The sequence below is a fragment of the Aulonocara stuartgranti genome (genome assembly GCF_965226115.1).
Source record: "Aulonocara stuartgranti genome assembly, chromosome: 7".
Taxonomy (NCBI): Eukaryota; Metazoa; Chordata; class Actinopteri; order Cichliformes; family Cichlidae; genus Aulonocara; species Aulonocara stuartgranti.
In genome coordinates, this window is record NC_138945.1 from 64,786,876 (window position 1) to 64,800,236 (window position 13,361).

At 37.8% G+C, this 13,361-nt stretch overlaps 1 protein-coding gene across 1 annotated transcript in view; it reads right to left on the bottom strand.

Moving 5' to 3' along the window:
• The window catches only part of LOC309709496 (receptor-type tyrosine-protein phosphatase beta), a 53,876-nt gene that overhangs the window by 21,582 nt on the left and 18,933 nt on the right, over window positions 1–13,361 (bottom strand). Inside the window, exons 5-14 of the mRNA XM_082538109.1 lie at window positions 11,746–11,767; window positions 11,414–11,614; window positions 11,016–11,273; window positions 8,796–9,056; window positions 8,182–8,430; window positions 6,008–6,259; window positions 4,458–4,718; window positions 3,838–4,086; window positions 2,290–2,550; window positions 1,665–1,913 (exon numbers count right to left, since the gene is read on the bottom strand). Coding sequence (XP_082394235.1) covers window positions 1,665–1,913; window positions 2,290–2,550; window positions 3,838–4,086; window positions 4,458–4,718; window positions 6,008–6,259; window positions 8,182–8,430; window positions 8,796–9,056; window positions 11,016–11,273; window positions 11,414–11,614; window positions 11,746–11,767 — 2,263 coding nt within the window. The remainder of the gene's footprint in view (window positions 1–1,664; window positions 1,914–2,289; window positions 2,551–3,837; window positions 4,087–4,457; window positions 4,719–6,007; window positions 6,260–8,181; window positions 8,431–8,795; window positions 9,057–11,015; window positions 11,274–11,413; window positions 11,615–11,745; window positions 11,768–13,361) is intronic.

The window sequence follows — 13,361 nt, forward strand, 5'->3', positions numbered from 1 at the left end:
AAAAAAAACTATCCTAAAAAGCTGACAAATAATAAACTACAAGATAAAAAATGAAACAGTGACACAGTACAGAGCACGAGACCCCAGATCAGAAATGGTCATACTCTTCATCTTACTTGTGTATTGAGAAAGTGTTGCTACGTCACTTTGTGTACTGTTATCTCCAGCCACTGCTGTGACAGTGAAAGTGTAGTTCACTCCAGGAGTCAGCTCAGTGACATTTACTTTAGTTTCAGTCACAGTCTTATTCATGTTTATTGTTCCATCTGTCCACTCTACTCTATAGAATGACCTTTGACCCTGTGGCTCAGTCCAGTTCAGAAATATAGAGGACGTCCTGGTTTCACTGACAGTAAGATCATTCACTTTTTCAGGTTCTGTGTGTTACAGAGAGGAAGATGCAAAAACACGAAAACTGACATAAATATATTTTAAAATTAGAAAATGACACCATCAAATATGAAGCAAATTTAGTAAAGAACACCTAAGGGACAGCATTTGAAAAACACTGATTACAAATTGATTCAGATGTTGAATTCCTGCATATCTTATGTGTATACAGTAAAATTAACTCTGCAGCTCTCATAGTTTTTCATTTCAGTGACAATGAGATCCCTGACTAATTTAGGCTCTGTGAGTAGAGGGTAATTGCATGAGAAGTCAATTCTATTCAATTTTATCTTCTTTAAATAGAGCCAAATTAGTTAGCTCAAAGCACTTTAGTAAAGACCCTACACTAAAAGAGAGAAAACGGCAACAATCAAACAGCCTCCTTTGTGCACTTGGCGACTGTAGGGAGGTAAAACTCCCTTTTAACAGGAAGAAACCTCCAGCAGAAACAGGCTCAGGTAGTGGCAACCATCTGCCACCTTAAAGGCCTGTGTTACATACAACACTAATAGAGACAGATTGATCATTTTTTAGACTGAATCATTAATTCATTGTAGAATTTATTTGAGCAAAGAATGCATGGGAATTCCTGCACATCCTGTTTGTATACAGTGAAATTAACTCTGCAGCTCCTGTAGTTTGCTCATCACCAGCCACTGCAGTAACTAAATCTGTACTGCATACAGGCAGTTAGTGCACTGATGGTTATTTATGTGTTATTCACACTGTGATTCTCATTTAAATGTCTATCTGTCCACTCTACAAGATAGAAGCAGCTGTTTCCCTCTGCTTCAGTCCACTTCAGTGATACAGAGGACGTTGTGAAAGCAGTAACACTGAGTAATCTGACTACTTCAGGCTCTGTAAGGGAGAAGTCACTACATGGGTAACAATTAAAATATCGGCTCAAGTCTTCTCTGTCTCAAAGTTACAGTAAAAACACACGAGCAGCAACATGCTGACCCTGTAACATTTCATGCAGCTGGAAGTTCAGAGGAAGATCTAAACTAGACGTACAAAAGAAATGCAAACCATTATTGGAGCTGTTACTCAAACACAGAGTGAGCACAACTACAGCTGTTATATGAGGACACATCGGTGAGAGATCCAACCTTCTCACTTCAAAGGGCTTCTTCTTCTACATCTGGATTTCTTCTTCTACTTTCCTTTCAATTTAACTTATCTTATGATGATAGAAGACTCCTTATTTTACCAGATATTCTCAGCAGACAGTCACTAATTCACAGTATGAAAACATGTAAATGCTCGCTTACTTGTGTAGTTGGTGACAGTAGCACTCTGTCCTTTAGTAGAACCATCACCAGCCACTGCAGTGACATTTATTTCATACTGGACACCAGCAGTCAGGTTAATAATATTATAAAATGTCTCATTGACATTTACAGAGAAGTTTGTCCACTGTACTTTATAGAAGAAGCTGTTTCCCACTGGTTTAGTCCAGCTCACAGAAATTGCCGATGTTGTGACGTTAACAACAGAGAGACTCGTGACTACTTCAGGCTCTATGAGTGGAGAGTACATGAGGAGGAACAAGAAAACAAAAGAACTGCTGAGCCAAGAACAATAAGCAGTGACTGCAACAGGTAAGAACCAAGAGGACTGAATTAAGAAAGACCTGAGAGGATATGTGAATAAATCAAAAACTTAATTTGGTAAAAAACAAACAAACAAACATGTCACTCATGGATAAAAAGTGCTTTTAGATTTGAATTCTTCCTGTAAAAAGGATTTCATTAATTTTTGAAGTAACTGCTTCACTAGAAAAAAAAACTGTCCTAAAAAGTTGACAAATAATAAACTACAAGATAAAAAATGAAACAGTGACACAGTACAGAGCACGAGACCCCAGATCAGAAATGGTCATACTCTTCATCTTACTTGTGTATTGAGAAAGTGTTGCTACGTCACTTTGTGTACTGTTATCTCCAGCCACTGCTGTGACAGTGAAAGTGTAGTTCACTCCAGGAGTCAGCTCAGTGACATTTACTTTAGTTTCAGTCACAGTCTTATTCATGTTTATTGTTCCATCTGTCCACTCTACTCTATAGAATGACCTTTGACCCTGTGGCTCAGTCCAGTTCAGAAATATAGAGGACGTCCTGGTTTCACTGACAGTAAGATCATTCACTTTCTCGGGTTCTGTGAGTTACAGAGAGGAAGATGCAAAAACACGAAAACTGACATAAATATATTTTAAAATTAGAAAATGACACCATCAAATATGAAGCAAATTTAGTAAAGAACACCTAAGGGACAGCATTTGAAAAACACTGATTACAAATTGATTCAGATGTTGAATTCCTGCATATCTTATGTGTATACAGTAAAATTAACTCTGCAGCTCTCATAGTTTTTCATTTCAGTGACAATGAGATCCCTGACTAATTTAGGCTCTGTGAGTAGAGGGTAATTGCATGAGAAGTCAATTCTATTCAATTTTATCTTCTTTAAATAGAGCCAAATTAGTTAGCTCAAAGCACTTTAGTAAAGACCCTACACTAAAAGAGAGAAAACGGCAACAATCAAACAGCCTCCTTTGTGCACTTGGCGACTGTAGGGAGGTAAAACTCCCTTTTAACAGGAAGAAACCTCCAGCAGAAACAGGCTCAGGTAGTGGCAACCATCTGCCACCTTAAAGGCCTGTGTTACATACAACACTAATAGAGACAGATTGATCATTTTTTAGACTGAATCATTAATTCATTGTAGAATTTATTTGAGCAAAGAATGCATGGGAATTCCTGCACATCCTGTTTGTATACAGTGAAATTAACTCTGCAGCTCCTGTAGTTTGCTCATCACCAGCCACTGCAGTAACTAAATCTGTACTGCATACAGGCAGTTAGTGCACTGATGGTTATTTATGTGATATTCACACTGTGATTCTCATTTAAATGTCTATCTGTCCACTCTACAAGATAGAAGCAGCTGTTTCCCTCTGCTTCAGTCCACTTCAGTGATACAGAGGACGTTGTGAAAGCAGTAACACTGAGTAATCTGACTACTTCAGGCTCTGTAAGGGAGAAGTCACTACATGGGTAACAATTAAAATATCAGCTCAAGTCTTCTCTGTCTCAAAGTTACAGTAAAAACACACGAGCAGCAACATGCTGACCCTGTAACATTTCATGCAGCTGGAAGTTCAGAGGAAGATCTAAACTAGACGTACAAAAGAAATGCAAACCATTATTGGAGCTGTTACTCAAACACAGAGTGAGCACAACTACAGCTGTTATATGAGGACACATCGGTGAGAGATCCAACCTTCTCACTTCAAAGGGCTTCTTCTTCTACATCTGGATTTCTTCTTCTACTTTCCTTTCAATTTAACTTATCTTATGATGATAGAAGACTCCTTATTTTACCAGATATTCTCAGCAGACAGTCACTAATTCACAGTATGAAAACATGTAAATGCTCGCTTACTTGTGTAGTTGGTGACAGTAGCACTCTGTCCTTTAGTAGAACCATCACCAGCCACTGCAGTGACATTTATTTCATACTGGACACCAGCAGTCAGGTTAGTAATGATCTTAAACGTGTCACTGACATTTACAGAGAAGTTCGTCCACTGTACTTTATAGAAGAAGCTGTTTCCCACTGGTTTAGTCCAGCTCACAAACATAGACGATGTTGTGATGTTAACAACAGAGAGACTCGTGACTACTTCAGGCTCTATGAGTGGAGAGTACATGAGGAGGAACAAGAAAACAAAAGAACTGTTACAACAAGAACAATAAGCAGTGACTGCAACAGGTAAGAACCAAGAGAACTGAATTAAGGAGAACCTGAGAGGATATGTGAATAAATCAAAAACTTAATTTGGTAAAAAACAAACAAACATGTCACTCATGGATAAAAAGTGCTTTTAGATTTGAAGTCTTCCTGTAAAAAGGATTTCATTAATTTTTGAAGTAACTGCTTCACTAGAAAAAAAAAACTGTCCTAAAAAGTTGACAAATAATAAACTACAAGATAAAATGAAACAGTGACACAGTACAGAGCACGAGACCCCAGATCAGAAATGGTCATACTCTTCATCTTACTTGTGTATTGAGAAAGTGTTGCTACGTCACTTTGTGTACTGTTATCTCCAGCCACTGCTGTGACAGTGAAAGTGTAGTTCACTCCAGGAGTCAGCTCAGTGACATTTACTTTAGTTTCAGTCACAGTCTTATTCATGTTTATTGTTCCATCTGTCCACTCTACTCTATAGAATGACCTTTGACCCTGTGGCTCAGTCCAGTTCAGAAATATAGAGGACGTCCTGGTTTCACTGACAGTAAGATCATTCACTTTTTCAGGTTCTGTGTGTTACAGAGAGGAAGATGCAAAAACACGAAAACTGACATAAATATATTTTAAAATTAGAAAATGACACCATCAAATATGAAGCAAATTTAGTAAAGAACACCTAAGGGACAGCATTTGAAAAACACTGATTACAAATTCATTCAGATGTTGAATTCCTGCATATCTTATGTGTATACAGTAAAATTAACTCTGCAGCTCTCATAGTTTTTCATTTCAGTGACAATGAGATCCCTGACTAATTTAGGCTCTGTGAGTAGAGGGTAATTGCATGAGAAGTCAATTCTATTCAATTTTATCTTCTTTAAATACAGCCAAATTAGTTAGCTCAAAGCACTTTAGTAAAGACCCTACACTAAAAGAGAGAAAACGGCAACAATCAAACAGCCTCCTTTGTGCACTTGGCGACTGTAGGGAGGTAAAACTCCCTTTTAACAGGAAGAAACCTCCAGCAGAAACAGGCTCAGGTAGTGGCAACCATCTGCCACCTTAAAGGCCTGTGTTACATACAACACTAATAGAGACAGATTGATCATTTTTTAGACTGAATCATTAATTCATTGTAGAATTTATTTGAGCAAAAAATGCATGGGAATTCCTGCACATCCTGTTTGTATACAGTGAAATTAACTCTGCAGCTCCCGTAGTTTGCTCATCACCAGCCACTGCAGAAACTCTAAATCTGTACTGCATACAGGCAGTTAGTGCACTGATGGTTATTTATGTGTTATTCACACTGTGATTCTCATTTAAATGTCTATCTGTCCACTCTACAAGATAGAAGCAGCTGTTTCCCTCTGCTTCAGTCCACTTCAGTGATACAGAGGACGTTGTGAAAGCAGTAACACTGAGTAATCTGACTACTTCAGGCTCTGTAAGGGAGAAGTCACTACATGGGTAACAATTAAAATATCGGCTCAAGTCTTCTCTGTCTCAAAGTTACAGTAAAAACACACAAGCAGCAACATGATGACCCTGTAACATTTCATGCAGCTGGAAGTTCAGAGGAAGATCTAAACTAGACGTACAAAAGAAATGCAAACCATTATTGGAGCTGTTACTCAAACACAGAGTGAGCACAACTACAGCTGTTATATGAGGACACATCGGTGAGAGATCCAACCTTCTCACTTCAAAGGGCTTCTTCTTCTACATCTGGATTTCTTCTTCTACTTTCCTTTCAATTTAACTTATCTTATGATGATAGAAGACTCCTTATTTTACCAGATACCTTCAGCAGACAGTCACTAATTCACAGTATGAAAACATGTAAATGCTCGCTTACTTGTGTAGTTGGTGACAGTAGCACTCTGTCCTTCAGTATAATTATCATCACCAGCCACTGCAGTGACATTTATTTCATACTGGACACCAGCAGTCAGGTTAATAATATTATAAAATGTCTCATTGACATTTACAGAGAAGTTTGTCCACTGTACTTTATAGAAGAAGCTGTTTCCCACTGGTTTAGTCCAGCTCACAAAAATTGACGATGTTGTGACGTTAACAGCAGAGAGACTCATGACTACTTCAGACTCTATGAGTGGAGAGTACATGAGGAGGAACAAGAAAACAAAAGAACTGCTGAGCCAAGAACAATAAGCAGTGACTGCAACAGGTAAGAACCAAGAGGACTGAATTAAGAAAGACCTGAGAGGATATGTGAATAAATCAAAAACTTAATTTGGTAAAAAACAAACAAACTTGTCACTCATGGATAAAAAGTGCTTTTAGATTTGAAGTCTTTCAAGTCACAATAATTTCTATAATTTTTGAAGTAACTGCTTCACTAGAAAAAAAAAACTGTCCTAAAAAGTTGACAAATAATAAACTACAAGATAAAAAATGAAACAGTGACACAGTACAGAGCACGAGACCCCAGATCAGAAATGGTCATACTCTTCATCTTACTTGTGCATTGAGAAAGTGTTGCTACGTCACTTTGTGTACTGTTATCTCCAGCCACTGCTGTGACAGTGAAAGTGTAGTTCACTCCAGGAGTCAGCTCAGTGACATTTACTTTAGTTTCAGTCACAGTCTTATTCATGTTTATTGTTCCATCTGTCCACTCTACTCTATAGAATGACCTTTGACCCTGTGGCTCAGTCCAGTTCAGAAATATAGAGGACGTCCTGGTTTCACTGACAGTAAGATCATTCACTTTTTCAGGTTCTGTGTGTTACAGAGAGGAAGATGCAAAAACACGAAAACTGACATAAATATATTTTAAAATTAGAAAATGACACCATCAAATATGAAGCAAATTTAGTAAAGAACACCTAAGGGACAGCATTTGAAAAACACTGATTACAAATTCATTCAGATGTTGAATTCCTGCATATCTTATGTGTATACAGTAAAATTAACTCTGCAGCTCTCATAGTTTTTCATTTCAGTGACAATGAGATCCCTGACTAATTTAGGCTCTGTGAGTAGAGGGTAATTGCATGAGAAGTCAATTCTATTCAATTTTATCTTCTTTAAATACAGCCAAATTAGTTAGCTCAAAGCACTTTAGTAAAGACCCTACACTAAAAGAGAGAAAACGGCAACAATCAAACAGCCTCCTTTGTGCACTTGGCGACTGTAGGGAGGTAAAACTCCCTTTTAACAGGAAGAAACCTCCAGCAGAAACAGGCTCAGGTAGTGGCAACCATCTGCCACCTTAAAGGCCTGTGTTACATACAACACTAATAGAGACAGATTGATCATTTTTTAGACCGAATCATTAATTCATTGTAGAATTTATTTGAGCAAAAAATGCATGGGAATTCCTGCACATCCTGTTTGTATACAGTGAAATTAACTCTGCAGCTCCCGTAGTTTGCTCATCACCAGCCACTGCAGTAACTAAATCTGTACTGCATACAGGCAGTTAGTGCACTGATGGTTATTTATGTGTTATTCACACTGTGATTCTCATTTAAATGTCTATCTGTCCACTCTACAAGATAGAAGCAGCTGTTTCCCTCTGCTTCAGTCCACTTCAGTGATACAGAGGACGTTGTGAAAGCAGTAACACTGAGTAATCTGACTACTTCAGGCTCTGTAAGGGAGAAGTCACTACATGGGTAACAATTAAAATATTGGCTCAAGTCTTCTCCGTCTCAAAGTTACAGTAAAAACACACGAGCAGCAACATGCTGACCCTGTAACATTTCATGCAGCTGGAAGTTCAGAGGAAGATCTAAACTAGACGTACAAAAGAAATGCAAACCATTATTGGAGCTGTTACTCAAACACAGAGTGAGCACAACTACAGCTGTTATATGAGGACACATCGGTGAGAGATCCAACCTTCTCACTTCAAAGGGCTTCTTCTTCTACATCTGGATTTCTTCTTCTACTTTCCTTTCAATTTAACTTATCTTATGATGATAGAAGACTCCTTATTTTACCAGATATTCTCAGCAGACAGTCACTAATTCACAGTATGAAAACATGTAAATGCTCGCTTACTTGTGTAGTTGGTGACAGTAGCACTCTGTCCTTTAGTAGAACCATCACCAGCCACTGCAGTGACATTTATTTCATACTGGACACCAGCAGTCAGGTTAATAATATTATAAAATGTCTCATTGACATTTACAGAGAAGTTTGTCCACTGTACTTTATAGAAGAAGCTGTTTCCCACTGGTTTAGTCCAGCTCACAAAAATTGACGATGTTGTGACGTTAACAACAGAGAGACTCATGACTACTTCAGGCTCTATGAGTGGAGAGTACATGAGGAGGAACAAGAAAACAAAAGAACTGCTGAGCCAAGAACAATAAGCAGTGACTGCAACAGGTAAGAACCAAGAGGACTGAATTAAGAAAGACCTGAGAGGATATGTGAATAAATCATAAAATTCTTTTTAACAAAAAACCCATGTCACACATGAATAAAAAGTGTTTTTAGATTTGAAGTCTTTCAAGTCACAATAATTTCTATAATTTTTGAAGTAACTGCTTCACTAGAAAAAAAACTATCCTAAAAAGTTGACAAATAATAAACTACAAGATAAAATGAAACAGTGACACAGTACAGAGCACGAGACCCCAGATCAGAAATGGTCATACTCTTCATCTTACTTGTGCATTGAGAAAGTGTTGCTACGTCACTTTGTGTACTGTTATCTCCAGCCACTGCTATGACAGTGAAAGTGTAGTTCACTCCAGGAGTCAGCTCAGTGACATTTACTTTAGTTTCAGTCACAGTCTTATTCATGTTTATTGTTCCATCTGTCCACTCTACTCTATAGAATGACCTTTGACCCTGTGGCTCAGTCCAGTTCAGAAATATAGAGGACGTCCTGGTTTCACTGACAGTAAGATCATTCACTTTTTCAGGTTCTGTGTGTTACAGAGAGGAAGATGCAAAAACACGAAAACTGACATAAATATATTTTAAAATTAGAAAATGACACCATCAAATATGAAGCAAATTTAGTAAAGAACACCTAAGGGACAGCATTTGAAAAACACTGATTACAAATTCATTCAGATGTTGAATTCCTGCATATCTTATGTGTATACAGTAAAATTAACTCTGCAGCTCTCATAGTTTTTCGTTTCAGTGACAATGAGATCCCTGACTAATTTAGGCTCTGTGAGTAGAGGGTAATTGCATGAGAAGTCAATTCTATTCAATTTTATCTTCTTTAAATAGAGCCAAATTAGTTAGCTCAAAGCACTTTAGTAAAGACCCTACACTAAAAGAGAGAAAACGGCAACAATCAAACAGCCTCCTTTGTGCACTTGGCGACTGTAGGGAGGTAAAACTCCCTTTTAACAGGAAGAAACCTCCAGCAGAAACAGGCTCAGGTAGTGGCAACCATCTGCCACCTTAAAGGCCTGTGTTACATACAACACTAATAGAGACAGATTGATCATTTTTTAGACTGAATCATTAATTCATTGTAGAATTTATTTGAGCAAAAAATGCATGGGAATTCCTGCACATCCTGTTTGTATACAGTGAAATTAACTCTGCAGCTCCCGTAGTTTGCTCATCACCAGCCACTGCAGTAACTAAATCTGTACTGCATACAGGCAGTTAGTGCACTGATGGTTATTTATGTGATATTCACACTGTGATTCTCATTTAAATGTCTATCTGTCCACTCTACAAGATAGAAGCAGCTGTTTCCCTCTGCTTCAGTCCACTTCAGTGATACAGAGGACGTTGTGAAAGCAGTAACACTGAGTAATCTGACTACTTCAGGCTCTGTAAGGGAGAAGTCACTACATGGGTAACAATTAAAATATCAGCTCAAGTCTTCTCTGTCTCAAAGTTACAGTAAAAACACACGAGCAGCAACATGCTGACCCTGTAACATTTCATGCAGCTGGAAGTTCAGAGGAAGATCTAAACTAGACGTACAAAAGAAATGCAAACCATTATTGGAGCTGTTACTCAAACACAGAGTGAGCACAACTACAGCTGTTATATGAGGACACATCGGTGAGAGATCCAACCTTCTCACTTCAAAGGGCTTCTTCTTCTACATCTGGATTTCTTCTTCTACTTTCCTTTCAATTTAACTTATCTTATGATGATAGAAGACTCCTTATTTTACCAGATATTCTCAGCAGACAGTCACTAATTCACAGTATGAAAACATGTAAATGCTCGCTTACTTGTGTAGTTGGTGACAGTAGCACTCTGTCCTTTAGTAGAACCATCACCAGCCACTGCAGTAACTAAATCTGTACTGCATACAGGCAGTTAGTGCACTGATGGTTATTTATGTGTTATTCACACTGTGATTCTCATTTAAATGTCTATCTGTCCACTCTACAAGATAGAAGCAGCTGTTTCCCTCTGCTTCAGTCCACTTCAGTGATACAGAGGACGTTGTGAAAGCAGTAACACTGAGTAATCTGACTACTTCAGGCTCTGTAAGGGAGAAGTCACTACATGGGTAACAATTAAAATATCAGCTCAAGTCTTCTCTGTCTCAAAGTTACAGTAAAAACACACGAGCAGCAACATGCTGACCCTGTAACATTTCATGCAGCTGGAAGTTCAGAGGAAGATCTAAACTAGACGTACAAAAGAAATGCAAACCATTATTGGAGCTGTTACTCAAACACAGAGTGAGCACAACTACAGCTGTTATATGAGGACACATCGGTGAGAGATCCAACCTTCTCACTTCAAAGGGCTTCTTCTTCTACATCTGGATTTCTTCTTCTACTTTCCTTTCAATTTAACTTATCTTATGATGATAGAAGACTCCTTATTTTACCAGATACCTTCAGCAGACAGTCACTAATTCACAGTATGAAAACATGTAAATGCTCGCTTACTTGTGTAGTTGGTGACAGTAGCACTCTGTCCTTCAGTATGATTATCATCTGCCACTGCAGTGACATTTATTTCATACTGGACACCAGCAGTCAGGTTAGTAATGATCTTAAACGTGTCACTGACAGTTACAGGGGCACTTGTTCCTCCATCTGTCCACTGTACTTTATAGAAGGAGCTGTTTCCCACTGGTTTAGTCCAGCTCACAAACATAGAGGATGTTGTGATATTAGTGACTGTTAAACTGACCGTTTCTGGCTCTGTGAATTAGAGATACGTCAACAGGAAACAAATCAGTTCATCATATTCTCATTATTGGTTATAAACTAATATTAACATCACTGTCATCCAACTCACAGAATCATTAGTTTATATATTTAAGAAAAATAAAATGACTTACTTGTTGCGATGTTTGACACATTGCAGGAGCCTGAACAGTTTAAGACAATGTGATAGACAGCTCCAGGAGTCAGACCAGTTATTAAACCTTTTTCAGACATATTACCGCCAACTGTTAAGCTGCAGTTTGAGTCAAGTTGAAATTTGACATCTGCTGTTGTTGTGGTGGTTGTTATATTTAAGGTTCCTGTTGCACAATTTGCTAAAAAGAAGAACAAGAAAACCAAGACATTCAAGACAACAGTGAGAAATTCACAAAACTTCAGTTTTGAGCTATAAAAAGTCAAAATATTAAACAGAGAGCACATGAATAAATGAGGAACCAGTACTTACAGATATTTTGTGCTTGGGAGCTCTGCAGAGATTAACACAGAAAAAAACAAGGTAAATCATTTTTACACCAGCAGAGGTCAGCATTTAGTTTTGAACAGATTCAAAGCATCAAAACCAACCAGCTGTTTGATGTCACAGGTCACTGCTGAAATTCAAAGCTGGATGTGTATGCAGGATTTTTTTGTTCCTTCTGCGTGAAAGGAGAGTGAACCTGCTATCAGGTCAAACCAGCCAAAACATGATTTGACCTGATGGCAGCGTCAAGCTGTTTCTCGACCAGAATTCCTTGCAAATCACACTCATGTGGGGAATTATTTCATCTGTACATTTTCCTACACATAATGTGTAAGTGTTCAGGAACCAGAAATTAAATTAGAAACCTCAAAATGTTTACACACAGATCTGTTTAGGTATCACATTTTCTATTTTGATGGTTAAAAAAAAACACACAAAAGCTCAGTAGCGTGTGATAAAGTTTCACTGTAACAGCTGAAAAGAACACGATTTTGTGCTAGTTAGTACAAACAAGGAAGTAGACTCCGCTAATAACTAACCATCTCTAATCCTTCAACAGCCTTGAAGGTACGAAGAAATGTGGGGAACTGCTGTTCTGAATATTGTTCTTCCTCCTCCTTGGATTTCATGATGATATCTGATTCCTCGGGGATAAAGTAAAGCTGCTCACAGCATATATAAATACAACATGCACGTCAGCTTTGTATTTCATCTGTATCCTGGTATCGAGCCAAATACCAAGCTTTGATTCCACATTACTTATTAGCCAAAATTTAAATAGCTCACAGTTACTTGCTGATATGTTACCTTTCAAACTGTTTCCCACTCAGCTAAATATTAAACTCATGGCATCATAGCTCAAACCTGCATCATTGTCTCCCTCACAAGGCTCACAGATATGGCCAATTATTAACTTCTAATAATGGCGGAACAGACCTTAAAGCACAATGTTTTAGTGTTCAGTTTAGCAAGTTTTTCAGTCAACTAGTGACAATTTTGGAAGCCATAATGCAATGAAATGATATTGTTCTAACCTAGTTATGAACTACACTAGTAAACTTACTAATTTAAACATTCAGATGCTGAAAGCAGAGGAAATTTTTATTTATTTTTTATTCAGTTAAAGAGGCTTTAGATTTGTTTTTTGTTTGACGTCTGTTTATATGGTTTGATTTGTGAATATATTGTTCTTGACTGCGCAATGAACCTATTTGCTTTTAGGTTTTTCTTCACTATGTGAATATTTACCCTGCAAAAAAATCATAACAGTTTCTTTCTGTTTTCACCGATCGTGACCCTTTTTTACATTCAGTCCAATAATGAGCACAGCTGTCTCATGATCTTTGGTTCTTGGTCACTTGAACAACTTAAAATGCTGACTGACTCCAAACTTGATTATTTGAGAATGAAGTGGCCTGATAAAACACACAGGAGAAAATTGAAACTACTCATTTCCAAGTTCCAGATACTCAGTAAAATGCTGGCAAAATGCTACATGTTTTACAGAACAATTTAAAACCAGACAGACTTAACCAGAGAGACTTTATTAATCCCAGAGGGAATCTTCACGAAGATAAACACGTTCTAAAGACATATAACCT